Consider the following 17,007-nt stretch of genomic DNA (forward strand, 5'->3'; position numbering starts at 1 on the left):
GCTACATAATGCAGGGTTCAATATTAGGAGTCACTGTCCAGGAAAAGGATATAGGTGTCATCGTTGAAGATACATTGAAACCCTCAGTTCAATATGTGGTGGCAGCAAAGAAAGCAAATACAATGTTAAGAATTATCAGGAAAGGAATGGAAAACAAAGATGAAAATGTTAGGGGAGAAGTTATTAACACAGGCTATTAAGTTATTCTACAATTAATCCCATCTAATTGTAATTAGGTTTCATTGCACAAAATGGGATCTATGCTAAAATAGCAGAAGTTAGTGTGAAATAATATATCTTAATGGTAGACCATGGTGATAACTGTGCCTCATAGGTATCATGCTAGCATTTATGTATAAATGCACACATACCTATATGTATGAAAATGTTATGTACTAAATATCCATGTGTATAAATAGAATGCAAATGTGATTGCCTAGGTTTAAATACATGCAAGCACATTTCTGTAAATTTGAATGTAAACTCATACTAGAAAACAATTAGTTCCCTAAAAAAGTAACAAGGTACATGTATGAAGCATACTATCATGCCATTTCAAATATCAAATTAAGAACTTACACCGGTGATACCCACCTTACCTTTGGGTCAGGAAATAATTAGAGCATTAACAAAATTATATGGGTGATGACAGACTCCTATTCGCTATTCAAAGGCTCCACCAAGGCACACATGATGATCATTTGACACAGGGAGGAACAGTAACTGGGTATATAAGTGCATGTTCATGAAGACAAGTCTAAAGCTAAAAAAGAATCGCTCTTCTGGGTCTGTACTGTCCTACACAGGAAAAGACAACCATGTCTTCCAAGGGAGGTAGTGGCCAGTGGAATCAGCAGGAACAAGGCAACAGCTCATGCCAAAATAAAGGACAAAGCTATGAACGTAAGTTTCATTTCATTATAATGCAATAAATTGATTTTGTAAAGGATGCAGTGTTTATTTTTTTAACTTAAGATGAAATATATATATTTCATTTAAATTTTATCCTTTTGGATTTCTGATTAGCTCAATATCCCAGTAGCAAAGCAATGGTGGTATATTAAGTTCAAACAAATAAATATAATAATGAATAACATAAATCTATGTGGAAAAAAACATGACTAATTTGTAAACCCAGATGATAGCTTGCACATAGAAAAAAGTTAAAAATGTGGGGAAAAATCCATAATATATTCAAATGGATAATACCATAGCTTCACAGGATCATGATTTTTTTTTTCTATCTTCAGAAACATCTACATCTACATCTACCCAGGGCAGCGGCTGTGGAGGGCAGTGGAGTCAGAGCTCACAGAGCTCTCAGGGTGGAGCTGGCTCCTGCCAACAGAATACTCAATCCAGTGGAAGTAAGTTTTCATTCATTGTGATATATTTTCCTTAGAAATAATTTAAACATTATTGTGTGATCTTTAGAGATGTTTTCATAGAATAAGAACATAGGTCAGATCAATGGTCCCATCTTCATGGAGACCAATCCAAGTCACAAATACCAGGCAAAAACCCAAATAGTAGCAGTATTCCATGCCACTGATCCAGGGCAAGCAGTGGCTTCTCCCAAGTCTGTCTCAGTAGACTATGGACTTCTCCTCTAAACCTTTTTTAAAACCAGCTGCATTAGCCACTCTTATCATATCCTCTGGCAACACATTCCAGAGCTTAACTAAGCTCTGAGTAAAAAAAAAATATATCCTTCTATTGGTTTTAAAAGTATTACTTTGTAACTTCATCGAGTGTCCCTTAGTCTTTGTAAATCTTGAAGCAGTAAAAAAATTGATCCACTTGTATCCATTCTAAACCACTCGGAATTGTGTAGTCTTCAATCATATCTCATGGTTGTTTTTCTGTTCTGGGCCATCAGAAACATCTACAACTAGCCAGGGCAGTGACTGTGGAGGGCACTGGAATCAGAGTTCACAGAGCTCACAGAGCTCTCAGGGTGGAACTGGCTCCTGCCAACAGAATACTCAATCCAGTGGAAGTAAGTTTTCTTTCATTACAATATATTTTCCTTTGAAATTATTTTAAAATTATAGTGTGATCTTTAGAGATGTTTGCATTCATAGAATCATGATTGTTTTTTTCTGTTCTGGGCTATCAGAAACATCTACAACTAGCCAAAGCAGTGGCTGTGGAGGACAGTTGAGTCAGAGCTCACAGAGCTCACAGAGCTCTCAGGGAGGAGTTGGCTCCTGCCAACAGACTGGTCAATCCTCTGGACGTAAGTTTTCATTCACTACTTTTTTTTTTTTTTTTGCATAGAAGCAATTTTTTTTTTTAAAAAAGCTGTGTTATTTTGGGGGGTCTGCATTCATAAACATTAAAAATGTTTTAATACATGGATGATTTTTATTACTGACAATGCAGTTTTATTTAATTTCATTCAAGATAAAGGTTCAATGTTTAAAGGCATCTTTTAAAGTTCAGTATTGGCCCAAAGCTAGTTTCAGCTCCTGTACAAAGAATGAATTTGGGATTTTTCACTGGTAGTGTTTATGGGTCATGAAAGGAAGGAAAATCCAACTATCAACCTATGACTTAGATTTAGGAGGAACGCAATTTAAGTGGCCTAAAAACTGTGATTTGTGGCTTTTAGCCAATGATTGTAGTTATGAGTATTTGGCTATCCTTTAAAAAGTTACAAAAGAGGAGTAATCTTCCGGAAATTATGAAAAAGGTTTTCTCCATAGTAAGATGCCACAAAATCACACTTTTTATTCTATTTCATTCTGTTTTATCAGAAACATCCAGATCTAGCCAGGGCAGTAGCTGTGGAGGCCAGTGGAGTCAGAGCACCCAGAGCTCTCAGGTTGGAGTTTCTGGTCATAAGACATTACAATATTTTTTATTTAGAAAATATTTTAAACTTTAGTGCAAGGCAGTAAGTGCTGTGTAAGCCACTAACAAATGCAGACTGAAATAACCCTGGATGTAAAATACTGAGGCATGCAAGGTTTCTGGCATTAAATACCCAACTACACCACATTCCGGAAAAAACTGAAAACCTATCTCTTTTGCACTTGAACATCTCAGATCTTCCCCTGCCCAAATGTTCCACCATGTCTCCTTCCCTTCTCTCTCTGCCTCTCTCTGCTTCCTCTCATTTCTCTTTGTAAGTCGCCTTGAGCCTGCTTTGGTATGTGCGACGCAGATATAGAAGATTAGATTAGATATGTGCACCAATATCCAGACTGATGCCTAGTTAATATGATTGGATAGCTTTTATGAATGCAACACTTAATTGACTTAGTTTTGGCTCTGAACAAAGACTTCTTTCACCCTGTTCTTAACCTAGCTGATTAGGGAGTGGCCAGTTAGTGGAGATATTGAGCTGTACTACCCATTAAAATGCCAACCAGCTCAGCATTGTTTAACTGGGCAGGAACATCTTCTGCCTGGTTAAACTCCTTTCATTATTGCCTCCTATCTTTACAGATGTTTGTATTCATAGTTTTGAAGACCTTTTAGTACAATGACAAGAAATTGTGTTAGTGACATTAATATTATTAAATTTCATTCAAAAGGCATATGGGTTATTCTTAATGGTATTTTTAGGATTCTAGAATTGGCCCAATGGCCCAATGACAAGTTGGCATACTGCTATGTGAAAGACTTGGGTTCCTCTCCTCTGGTCAGCTTTTACAGTCTTCGGGCACAAGGGAGATCAATCTATCACTCAAATAAAGACATCTTTCAAAATATGAGTTATATTTATAGAGAATTCTGGTTGCATCTTCTGCCCTAGGACTTTACTTATGATGACTGTACAGAATCAAGTTAAAAGTAGGGAGCAAAATTCAATATGCTGTGAATGAACCCTCTTATATTCAAATAGGCATTACTAAACATTCAAAAAAATCATAATTCATATTCTATTTTGTTCTTCAGAAATATCCACTAGTGGCCAGGGCAGTGGCAGTGGAGGACAATGGAGTCAGAGCTCACAGAGCTCTCATGGTACAGTAAGTGGCTCCTGCCAAGAGAAAGGACAATCTTATACCCGTAAGTTTTAATTCATCATAACATTTTTTCCATAGAAACTGTTCATAATCTGTTGCATAATCTTTGGAGGTAGTTGTATTCAGAAATATAGCAAATGATGCTTTAGCTTTAGCTAAATGAATAACAAGCATGAGGAATAATCTACAGGTAATATTCAGAATAATTTATGTGGTTAACTTCAGTTAGCCAATTAAATCACTGCCAATTCCATTTTTGATCCAATTAAAATATATCTACATAATTCTAGGTGGAATGAGGGGCATTACTGCCCAGGGAAAGGATCTAGGTGTCATCCTTGAGGATATATTGAACCCTCAGCTCAATGTGCAATGGTAGCGGCTAAGAAAACAAATAGAATGTTAGGAATTCTCAGGAAAGGAATAGAAACCAAAGATGAAAATGTTATAATGTCTCTGTATTCTATGGTATGGCCACACCTCAAATACTGTGTGCAGTTCTGGTCGCTGTATCTCAAAAAACGTATAGCATTATTAGAAAAGGTACAGAGAAAGGTGACAAAAATGATAAAAGGGATGGGACAACTTCTCTATGAAGAAAGGCTAAAGCGGTTATGGCTCTTCAGTCTGGAGAAGAGATGGCTCAGGGGTGATATGATAGTGGTCTATAAAATAATGAGTGGAGTGGAAAGGGTAGATGTGAATCACTTGTTTACTCTTTCCAATAATACTAAGATAAAGGGGGATGTGATGAAGCTACTAAGTAGTAGATTTAAAACAAACCAGAGAAAATATTTCTTCATACAATGTGTAATTAAGCCCTCCCCCCTTTTATGAAGCTACGTTAGGTTTTTTTTTAAAAAATTACAGGCAGCTGCAGGATAAGCTCCGACACTCATAGGAATTCTATGAGCGTCAAAGCCTTTACCACCACTGTGGGGCCAGTTAGCTTAGCTGGATGTAGAAAAGATTTGGATAATTTCCTAAAAGAGAAGTCAATAGGCCATTATTGAGAATGCTTGGGGAAATCCACTGCTTATTCCTAGGATAAAGAATATAAAATCTAGCTAGGTACTTGTGACCTGGGTTGGCAACTGTTGGAAACAGGATACTGGGCTTGATGGACCATTGGTTTGTCCCAGTATGGCAATATTTATGTTCTTAAAATCTATAAGAGTACTTCCATAAGAAGGGCACCAATAATTTACATAATGTCTAGAATTCCAGCATATTCCAGCTATTATAAGATGAAGCCCAAATGTGATTGGCCATAGTTTGAAGATGCGTGTTCACCCTGACAGAGCCTGAGTAGAAAGGTAGCTTTAAGCATAATTATGCACTTAAGTTATAGAATAGCATATTTTACATGCTTTATTTATTTATTCTTTAGTCATCAAGGCCCAAGCATTTCCAGCAGCTCTATATCTGGTCTAAATTGGTCATGCCTAAAATATAGGTACACATTTGCCTTGTTACACTATCAGTGAAGCTTATCTGGCTATTGTATCTAGTTAAATTTAGCTCTGCATATCGAGCCATCTGGCTTACCCAGTTAAATAGGCAGAAAATTTACAGTTACTATGGGGGTAGGGGTAATTCTATAAATGGATACCTCTATTTAAGGGCTCTGATGCTGTGTGGTGACAATTTTTTTTTAATGGCATCCAGACATCTGGTATCAGCTTAAATTTCCATGCAACAGTTAACACCAGTCATAGACCTGGCATAACTGTGGTCATGTAAAGGTTGCATATAATTAACAGTATTCTATATGTTACTTATCAACTGGGAGGTCTGCTCTCCCCATGTATATGTTCCTCTTGAATTTCTGTCCCATGCCACTATCACAAGTAAGTGTACACTTAACGAGTGCGAAGGAACTATAAACATAGATGCCCAGTTATTGAGCTGCCCCTTGTAAGTAGATAAGTATGACAGATTTATCAGATAAGATTGGGGCTGAAGATAATCCCAGAGGTAGGTACATAAAATTTTATGGTGTCTGTAGCAAAAGCCATTCAGATGTCCTCAAGATCCTTCACCAAACCATAGTTTAATGGTCTTTTTCTCCATTACTTAATATTACTATATTATAGATTGATAAAAATCCTGATTTCTAATAATTTCACATTCACTTCATACTTCTTTACTTTAGAATTGTCAGTGCTCTACATTTGCATTAAATATTAGCCCCTAATATCTGAAGCAATAAGTTAAGCCCGGGTCTAAATATTGCTGATGTAACATTGGACAAATCTGCTGTCTTGCTTTGGATACAAGGAAATAACTTCTGTGCCTAAATATAACTTGTCTTGAGTTACCCATGGGAAGATGTGACCTAAGTCTAAATTTTCTCTTATTTTATTTTTTTAAATCATATTTATTAAGGAATTGAAGGCAAATAGGCAAACAAGAAACAGTGCATAACATCATAAAACTTATACAGTACAGGCAATGAGATAAATACTGGCTGGATGACCATTGTACATTGCCATAAGACACTACCAAACAATCAGGAATAACTATGGTCAGCGCAAAGAGAACACTGTCCACCAGCCAAACGAGTAACAGAGGCTGTAGAGGCGCCCTACAAGAATATAAGCCCAAGTCCCTCAATTCCTTATTTTTATCTTTTATCCCCAAAACCTCCCCAGCCAGCAAAGCACAGCCAGAAGGGCACCAACAATCACACAATCATCCAGGAACCACTCATACAAAGACAGTTAAGGCCCTCCCACCCCAAAGCGGGAGACTTAGGGCTCCTTTTACAAAGATGTGCTAGCATTTTTAACGCACGCACCGGATTAGCGTGGTTATAGCGTGCGAGGTAGGTTATAGAAGTGGTCAGAAACCACTTCACAGGTCGCAGACCTGATGGGCCGCCGCGGGAGCGGACCGCTGGGCGAGATGGACCTCGGTCTGACCCAGTGGAGGCAACTTCTTATGTTCTTATGTTCTTATGCTACCTGAAAAACTACCACCTGCTCAAGAGGAGGCGCTATTCCTCACGTTAAGGCCCTAGCCTTTGTAAAAGGAGCCCTTAATTTTAATAATGTACTTTTACGTCCAAGGATACCTTAATGACATGTTGTTTATGTTAAATACTGCAATGTGTGAGGCATTGCTGGATTCTGAAACTTGATTTCATATTTTCATCTCAGTCGAGATTGGAATATGGTAGAATCAGCATGTTCAGTCTCTAAGAGGAAGGGATCCCTAATTATGATTGAAACAGTGAAACTTATTGTCAAGATTTAGGATCCCTTCTTGCTAACTGATGGAAGGAATCAGTGTACAACAGTGGTCTCCTTCACACAGACTGCGGGCTGCATTTGGCCCTGGCAGTCCTTTGTGGTGGGCATAAATAAAAATCCTCAGTACAGATGCCATTCTCCCATTCATACATCTGTCTACCAGCCTGCCTCAGCCCTCCAAACGTTCTGCAAGTGCTGATTTGCCACTGCCACAAAATGTGTGCTGCTTCTCCCACTGCACAAAGCCTCCTTCTGTAATATCTTGCCTTCTCAGGCAGGATGCTATGGAGAGGGACGGGCAGTGGGCGAAACGGCATGCTTTTGATGCTGATGCAGCAGTACCTGCTGCAGATTTGGAGGGCTGCACGGTCCTTAAGTTTAAAAATGTTGCTGTCTCCTAATGTACGGGGAAAATATGGAGAGGTCTGTGCATGAATATGAAGACAAAAGAATAACAAAATCATTCTTTTTCTCTGTTCTTTGCATGGTTAGAATCAAGCTCATTTTCCAAGAGTAGCCAAGATGGAGGACAGTGTGGTCAGACCTCACAGGGTGGATCTCATGATTCATCCCAAAACAGAGGCCAAGGTAAGGGTCTTAGGTTTTGTATAATCACCATTATCATCATTTTATAAAAGATGTAAAACACTCCATATATTTTTGGATTGGTTTAAGTTAAGCAAACTCCTTAATAGTGTTAATATCATGACGGTATTTTAAATAATATCCACTGATATTTTTCAAATTGTACTTGTACCAAGTAGGTCCACATTTTATTTTATTTTATGTTTATTTTCACAAGAGCCTAACCACTGTATGCTATGCCAAACCTATCAACATTTTTATATGGGGAAATGAAATGAATATTATTCAGAGAGCCATATACTAACATACTACCATTTTTTATTGGTTAGCCTTCATCTTTTATCTAATCTGGTATTAATATTCTGCTGAATCCCACCAGTTCCAAAGTGGATTACATATGAGAGATATCTGAAAATTTCTCTGCCCAATCAACACTGTCGGGGCAGTCTCCATCAAAGGCTACGCACTTAGTCCAGTGATATTCCACTTTTTTTGTTCCGTTGAAAAAATACAGAATGAAAAAAAAGTAGAAAATCGCTGGACTAAGGGGTCCTTTTACATAGACTTATAATGGACGTGTTAGCATTTAGCGTGCGCTAAAACAGCTAACGCACCTTAGTAAAAGGACCCGTAAGGCCTTTTACAAAACTGCAATAGCAGTTTCTAGCATGGGGAGCTGCGCTGAATGGTCCCTACTGCTCCCGACGCTCACTGAGTTCCTATGAGCATCGGGAGCAGCGCAGGCCATTCAGCTTGGCTCCCTGCGCTAGAAACTGCTATCGTAGTTTCTTAAAAGAGGGGGGGGGGGGGGTAAGTGTTTAGCCCTCAATGGAGACTGCCCCAACTTTGTTGGTTGGGCTGAGAAATCAGCAAATTAACTGGGTGATGAAACAAAAATATTACTTAAGATAAACATTTCTGAAACAAAGAAAGTTTTAAGGGAGTATGTGAAAAGATTAACATTCAAATTTCTAAGACTTCTTATAAGAGAAATCCAACACTGAACAACTAGAAAGCCAAAAGGAATAAAGTTTACCTTTTGGTGAATGAAACAAAATAACAGATGAAACAATACCATAAGAGTTCAAATATTTACCAGAAAAGTGAATACAGTAATTAAGGCTCTCTTTTACTAGGCCATGGTAGAGGTTTCCACCCTGGTCTGGGGCGCTAAATGCTCCAGTGCTGCTCCAAAGTTCATAAGAATTCTATGAGCGTTGGAGCTGTGTCAGAGCATTTAGCACTCTGGGCCACGGTAGAAACCCCTACCACAGCTTAGTAAAAAAAATAAAAGGAGGGGAGGTAAATAAATGAATCATATAATCTGATCCAGCTACCTTAAAACTTAAACAAATAATACAAACAATTTAAAAATGCATTTGAGCTCATATGGGAAGCCATTGCAATTGGATCAACAAGGAGGGTGGCACTAACAGTTTTATGACATTTAAAGATCATACGTGCAGAAGCATTTTTCAGTGTCTGAAGTTTCTTAACCAGCATATTGGAATCTAAAATGAAACCAAGGACTGTAGTTAATATATACACCGGTAAAGACAGACTCGTAGAAAAGGTCAAAGACCCAGGAATCAATCTGTTGAGATTGCTCGGCCATAGTAATTTGGCCTTACCTTTATTTAATTTCAAATCATGAAAACTACCGTCATTCAACAATTTCAATGTATTCAGTTTTGTCATAGAAGGTAGCAAATGAAAAACAAACAATATAAACACGTATACAATCTACCCTTAAATAATAAAAAACCTCTAAATTTTGTAAACTCTCCCCAAAACCTTAAACAAAATTGGAGAGTGTGGGGAGCTCAATATAAAGGATTATACGCAGATGATAGGGAATCATCCATTTTAACTTGGTAAGACCTGTTGATTAAAAACTCTTTAAACCATCTTAGAACTGTTTCTGCTATGCCCAAAGAACTTAGGCCCCTTTTTATGAAGCCAATTACTTCAGCGGCCTGCGGTAATCACATCAAAGTCCACTGGGAATTAATGGGCTTTGGGGCCCTTGTCATACGGCTCTGTAAAAAAAAAAAAAGTGTGCGTGTAGGTAATTTATAAAATAAGGATTTCATGAGCAGCAGTATCAAATGTAGCTGTTAAATCAAATTGAAGGAGTATTACTAATTGTTTGCAATATTTACCTAAAAATGCAAATGTGATCTTGGCTCATTGGTATTCATAAATAAATATTAGAAAAACAATCTATTTGCATTGTCAAACTAAAAAGTCACATGTTCCTAGGTGTAGAAAGGCAAGTATAATGAAAAGGCCAATTTTTGCACAGTGATGGTGACACTTGACCTCTATCAGAGACCCCCCCCCCAAAACGGTCTGCAAATCCCTTGTAGACAATGGGAAGCCAGAGCCCCTTTAATAACAAAAAGAGTGCCAGTGCCTAGCTCCACTCTTCTTGTATTCCATACACTAAAAAAAAAAAAAAAAGACTTCTCCAAACTTGATCATCCTTCCTATCCTTTCCTTACTCATGTTCCCAGGCTTTCCCATAATATCTATTTCTCTGCTCGCATCTTCTTTGGAAGGTTGAAATACATATAAAAATAGAAAGGATTAGCAACAGAGTTAAAGTATGAGGCAACTTCTGCATTCATAATTGTTGTCTATTCCCTTAATTTTCAGCATGTGAATCTTTGCTAATGGCTCAAGCTGAGAGTTCCTCTCATGTGTGTGTGATGGATATGATAAATGAATGAAAGCATTAAATTACAAGAAAATATTCACAAATATCCTTAGATAGGGAAGGAAGTAATGGGAAGTAAACAGGAAAGCCTTAGAAAGTGTGATCTGATACATTTTCACTAATTCTGTGATTCTTGTTCCAGGTGGATGTCAAAGCACCGGTGGATCCAAGAAGTGAATGGGCAACACTGCGACTCCCCTTTCCACAAATCAGAATCAAGCATGTTACCCCCTGCATTTAAATTGACAATCATTTTAATTTCAAAAGATTAATGTTTAATATTAATTCCAATCATGTTTTGCCTTCAAAATTTATCAGTTGATTAAATGTAGTTTCCCTGACATATTAAAGCAATCCCTAAGCATATCACATTTCTCTGTTGATCTCTTGATATATAATATATTTTATTTATTTAATTGGATTTATTAACTGACTTTATGAAGATATTCACTGATGCAGGTGTGATAACATAATAATTACAAAGTAACTTCAAATATAAGTATAATTAATGAGGCAAACCTAGAAATGACAAATTGAAATCTGGTAATAGAAAGAACATGAATCAGAAATGTACACATTTAACAGTACCACAGGACAATCATATGGTAATGATATCATAGAGTACGTGGTAATGTGATCGAGAGCAGGCCTGGAGCCCGAATAACACAGAGCCACACAGCAATTGAAGTTCAAAGAAAATATCATTTATTAAAACTGTTATGTCAAGGATCTTATTCCATTTATAGGTAGACATAAAGGCAACATAAAAGAAGTCCACAAATATAACAGTGTCCTCATGTGGCCTGTTCCTGCAGAATCACCATGTACCTAATTGCCTCTCAACACAGCAGCACACTTCACTTGTCTCTGTTCCTCAACGTCACCAGTGTAGTCTCTAGCAATTACTCAGGTCAGAAATACAAAATCCCCAAGGTTCCAAGTGGAGTTTGGCCTAACCAACTGTAACAGTTGCAGCTCACATGTAGGTGGTAGAGGCATATGCTGTAGGGTGTCGATGCTTCCCTTTGGGCTTCCTAAACCTAGCCATAGCCTTAGCTTATATATTTCCTGGTCCATGCCCTCCTGGATCCAGTGTCCTGCATTTCCCCCCCCCCCCTCTTCCCGGGCAGGGATGCAAATTTTAAGGTGGCTCTGTCTATGAGGGAGTGCTATCAAGGGAGAGGGACAATGTCCTAATTGACATCTCATTCTCATCTATCTCTTCTGCACTTACTTCCTTGACTACATAGCAAGACGTTTCATTGTGTTGATAAAAATTTATATACAAAGCCCTGCCAGCTGAACATCTCTTTCTCTAGTTCTAGACTCCCCCTCACCATAGTAGACAGAATTTTATTATAAGCTCTTTTGAGCGGGGGACCATTTCTTCCATGTTTGATGTGCAGCACTGCATGTATCTGGTGGCACTATATAAATAATAAATAGTAGTAGTAGCAGTAGTATCATAGAAGAACATTCAAACAAAATAGATATGACGCTTATGCTGTCTGTTAGAGAATGACACGGGGAAAAAATCTGTCCCCTTCACTGCCCCGTCCCCATCCCACCGTCCCCTTCACCGCCCCATCACCGCCATTCCCTTCACTGCCCCGTCACCGTCACCACCATCCCTTTCACCGCCCCGTCACCATCACTGCCATCCCATTCACCGCCCCTTCACCGTCTCCGCAGCATCCACATAAGCCTCAGTACTGCAATATTTAGCTTATTCCTTCCTTATAAATCAAAGTTCTGGCCGCTGAACTAGAGAAAGAGATGTTCAACTGGAAGGGCTTTGTATATAAATTTTTATCAACACAATGAAACGTCTTGCTATGTAGTCAAGGAAGTAAGTGCAGAAGAGATAGATGAGAACGAGATGTCAATTATGATAAATAGATGGGTAAACTGAAGGCAAATGATATGTACAATTGAAAAAAGATATGAAGAACTGATCTAAATTTCTAGGTGTACATCAAGCTGTATAATGTACACGGCAACGCGCTTCTGGCAGCACAAAAGAAATGATTAGTAGTGGTAATAGTCATCCCAAGTATTAAAGACATGGGAGAAGATCCAGATTTTTACCTGCTTCCTGAAGCAGAGGTGTTGAGTTAAAGCCCCACTATAAGCCATTCTCTAACCCCTATCTGTCTTGGTTTTACTGTTTTGATTAGATTGTAAGCTCTGTTGAGCAGGGATTGTCTCTTCCATGTTTAATGTGCAGTGCTGCATATGTCTAGCAGTGCTATAGAAATGATTCATAGTAGAAGTCATAGCTCATCTAGCCCCTCTGGGAGAAAGTTCCAGAGTGTATAAGCTACTCTCAGGAAGGCTCGCTGAATAATAACAACTTCCCACCCCTTCATACACTAGTTGCTGATGTTCAGCATCTTGTAAGTTGGTTTCCTGCAGGAGGGCAATGCTTGCATGAAGACGCTACAAAGCAGTTTTTATTTAATTTGTAAAGTTTATATCCTCAGTATTCTATTATAATGCCTGTTGCAGTCATGATCCATCGACCTCAGGATAATAACATATTTCACATTCCATCCTTAACATATCGAAATTTCCAGCAAAGATACCCTCAGTAAGACTATAATGTGATTGGGCTACTGCTGTAGCTTGCCCTTTTCAAGCTTTTTCAAACCACATATTCAAGACCATTCTTAATAGTCCCTGCCCTATGAATCACTCTGCTTTCCTCATCAGTATCCCTCCTACCCCGATATGAATTTGTATATTAACAGATCGTTCTCATACGCTCCTAACAATACTTCTGATTCCCAGCTTTGAAGAAATAGTAATAGCAGCAATCACTTCAGTTCACTAACTACCCCTAGTAAATAACTAGAGGCCTACACACAGAATGCAGCAGTTACTAAAATCACTTTTCAGGAACATGGGCAATTAGGAACATACTGTGTTCTAAACACTTATGAGGTCCCGTGTTTGATATAAAAGGCAGAAGAGCCTTAAAAAGGAGAAAAAAAGAAAGAAAAGAAATTGCTTATGCTTGTGTCCCCAGATCCTCGGGGAGAAAGGGTATTTTACTTGGTTGCGGTATGGTGCCCGATGGATCTGCTGACCATTGATAAATGGCTTTTAAATTCATAGACTGTGTTTAAATTACTGGAGCAATGCAAATAGACTATTGAACACACTGTTATCTAATATACAGTGGAACCTTGGTTTACAAGCATAATTCGTTCCAGAAGCATGCTCGTAAACCAAAATACTTGTATATCAAAGCGAGTTTCCCCATAGGAAATAATGGAAACTCGCTTGATACGTTCCCACCCCACCCCCCCCCCGAAGCCAGAGGCCCTGCCCCCCCCCCCCGCTCGCAAAGGCTACCCCCCGCATGAACCGGCACCCCCTGCCCGAACAACTTGAAACTTACTCTCCGTTTGGCACCGGCACGCAGCCCACAGGACATGCCGATACTGCTTGAAGAACTTCCTGCCTCTGCCGGGCCTTGAGCATTCATCTGCGCATGCTCAAGGCCTTCTCATTCTCCCTCTCACCGAGATTCTCAGAGATCTCCGAGAATCTCGGTGAGAGGGAGAATGAGAAGGCCTTGAGCATATGCAGATGCATGCTCAAGGCCCAGCAGAGGCAGGAAGTTCTTCAAGCGGCACCGGCACGTCATGTGGTAAGTTTCAAGTTGTTCGGGTGGGGGGTGCCGGTTCGCGTGGGGGGAGGGTGCCGGTTCGAGCGGGGGGGGGGGGCTTTGTGAGTGGGGGGGGAGCGATGGCGGTTCTCTGGGTGGTGCTCGCAAATCAAGTCAACACTCGGTTTGCGAGAATGTTTTGCTCGCAAAACACTTGCAAACCGGGTTACTCGCAAACCTACCTTGTTAAAGACTCCCATGCTGCAGGACAATACAAGGAGTATGAATTAAAGGTAAAAGGTCTGACTGCAGTTATAAAAGAGATCTTTACATTTCATGCATATTGGTCCAAAATTAATAATTGTAAACAAGAAACTAATGAGACAACATCTGAATTCCATGGCAAGTGCATGCACATCTTTAAACAATTTTGTAGTATAGATAAGTCTGAAGATTCAGTAAAGCAGAGGATGATGGCAGTTTTTGTTAGTGACTTGACTGGACTGAAAAAAAAAATTTGCATCACACTGTAGCTTTTTAAAATTTTGTTTATCATTTTTGAATTATTCCAACAAGCATAATAATCAGCACACTTGAATTCAGATTCACAAAATTAAACAGGTAATCTAAAGCAGGGAATAATCCCTCCATATGAAAAACAATTATTATTATTAAGTCCACAAATAAAATGGAGTCAAGAAACAGAAATTAAGAAGAAAAAAAAGGAAAAGAGACAATTTCATTCATCTTAGGAGACATTCTAAGAGGACACAATCAGCAGCCGGTTCGCGTTTTCATTTTGGAATGGGAACAGAACCAATTATGATCTCCGCACCTTCTCTAGCCACAATAAATTCTGACAATTGTTTGGGCTCAAAGAAAATACAATTTTTACCATCATAAGTAATACAACATTTTGAGGGAAATTTCAATACAAATGTAGCACCTAGAGAAATGACTCTCAGTCTAAAGACCAAGAAGTCCCTTCTTCTCCGCTGTGATATTTGTGAAACATCAGGAAATATTCGTATAGGTGAACCCATAAATTGAACATTAATATGTCTGAAATAAGGCTTAAGTATTAAATCTCTGTCAAACTCAAAAGCAAAAGTCACCACGAGAGTAGTCCATTCCATTACTACATCAAGAGAATTTTCCAGAAAATTTAATAAATCAATTTCAGCTCCAGGAATCTCAGCCTTAGTTGGTGTAGAACTAACTGGTTTAGTTTTAATGGTCAAATAATGCACTCATTATTTTATTCGCGGTAAATTATCAGCAGGCAAAAGCAAAACTTTATGGGCCATTTCAATAGCTGAGATTACTAGTGATCTGGGAAAATTCAAAATTCTCAAATTATTTTTTCTTTGATAATTTTCAATATATGTATTCTAATTTTTTCTGAATAACAGAGCTTTCTTTAACTATATCCAAACTAAACTAAACTAAACTAAACCTTAGGTTTGTATACCGCATCATCTCTACATTCGCAAAGCTCAACATGGTTAACAAGGGTTAGGGTAGAAAGGAACTCCAGTGAAGGGAAAAGACAAAATGAAGAGAAAATTTAGGACAGAGTAACCAGACAGAGGAAGAGTTACATTTTTGAAAATAACCAGGTTTTCAGATGTTTACGGAAGAGTTGAAGGGAGCTCAGGTTCCTAAGAGGGGAAGAAAGTTTGTTCCAGAGCTCAGTGATTCTGAAAGGGAGGTAGGAACCTAGTTTTCCTATAAGGGAAATGCCTTTTAGAGAGGGAAAGAAAAGTTTCAGTTTTTGGGTAGATCTGGTGGAATTGAGGTTAGAGGAATTCCAGGAAAGAGGAATAAAAGGGGGAAGGATGCCGTGTAGGATCTTGAACGTAAGGCAGGCACATTTGAAGTGGACTCTGGAGATTATCAGAAGCCAGTGGAGCTTGGACAAAAGTAGTGAGACATGGTCGAATTTGCTTTTTGCGAAGATAAGCTTAGCAGCGGCATTTTGAATCCGCTGGAGTCTTTGAAGATTTTTCTTCATTAGGCTTAGGTAGATAGAGTTGCAATAGTCCAGTCTGGAAAGGATGGTGGATTGGACAAGGACGGCAAAGTGTTTTTGATGGAAACAGGTTCTCACTTTCCTTAGCATGTGGAGGCTGAAGAAACATTTTTTTATTAGGGTGTTGAGGTGATTGTTGAAGGAAAGTGTAGAGTCAATGATGACTCCCAGAACTTTACTTGAGTATTCGAGATGCAGGGTGGGGCCAGAGGACAATGGGATGGAGGTGGGTAATTGGTCCAATTTTGGGCCGAGCCAGAGAAGTTTTGTTTTGGATTCGTTTAGCTTCATCTGCACAGTGTGGGCCCAGGATTGAAGGTTCGATATACAAGAGGATATGTTCGCAGAGAGATTGGCGAGGTTCCGGTCGGTCTCAAGGAGGACAAAGATGTCGTCTGCGTAAGTGTAAAGTGTTTCAAGTGGGGAGAGATGGAGGAGTTTAAGGGAGGACATATAAATGTTGAAAAGAATAGGAGAGAGAGGTGAGCCTTGTGGGACTCCACATATCGGGTTCCAGGGGGAGGAAGAAGTGCCCTTCTTGTTGACTTTGTAGGAGCGGGAGCGTAAGAACTTTGAGAACCAGTCAAGGACTGAGGAGCTAATGCCTATCTCGGTGAGTTGGTAAATTAGGATATTATGATGAACGACATCAAAAGCTGCAGAGAGGTCGAATTGAAGAAGGACGGCGAACTTGTTGCGAGAATGGAGGTGTTGAACTTTTGAGATTAAGGAGGTCAGAAGGGATTTGGTGCTGAAGTTGGGACGGAAGCTGTATTGGTAGGGTAGAAGAATGGTGAATTTTTCAAGGTAGGAAGATAGTTGAGTGG

The 17,007-nt window shown here is 39.0% G+C and overlaps 1 protein-coding gene across 2 annotated transcripts in view; it reads left to right on the top strand.

Moving 5' to 3' along the window:
* Positions 1 to 803: 803 nt before the first annotated feature.
* Positions 804 to 17,007, top strand: part of LOC117360129 (loricrin-like) — a 132,843-nt gene continuing 116,639 nt past the window's right edge. For both annotated transcript variants that reach the window (XM_033943834.1, XM_033943837.1), the window contains exons 1-2: positions 804 to 903; positions 1,251 to 1,367. In XM_033943834.1, coding sequence (XP_033799725.1) covers positions 819 to 903; positions 1,251 to 1,367 — 202 coding nt within the window. In that variant the 5' untranslated portion in view covers positions 804 to 818. The remainder of the gene's footprint in view (positions 904 to 1,250; positions 1,368 to 17,007) is intronic.

The sequence above is a fragment of the Geotrypetes seraphini genome, chromosome 4 (assembly GCF_902459505.1).
Source record: "Geotrypetes seraphini chromosome 4, aGeoSer1.1, whole genome shotgun sequence".
Classification (NCBI taxonomy): Eukaryota; Metazoa; Chordata; class Amphibia; order Gymnophiona; family Dermophiidae; genus Geotrypetes; species Geotrypetes seraphini.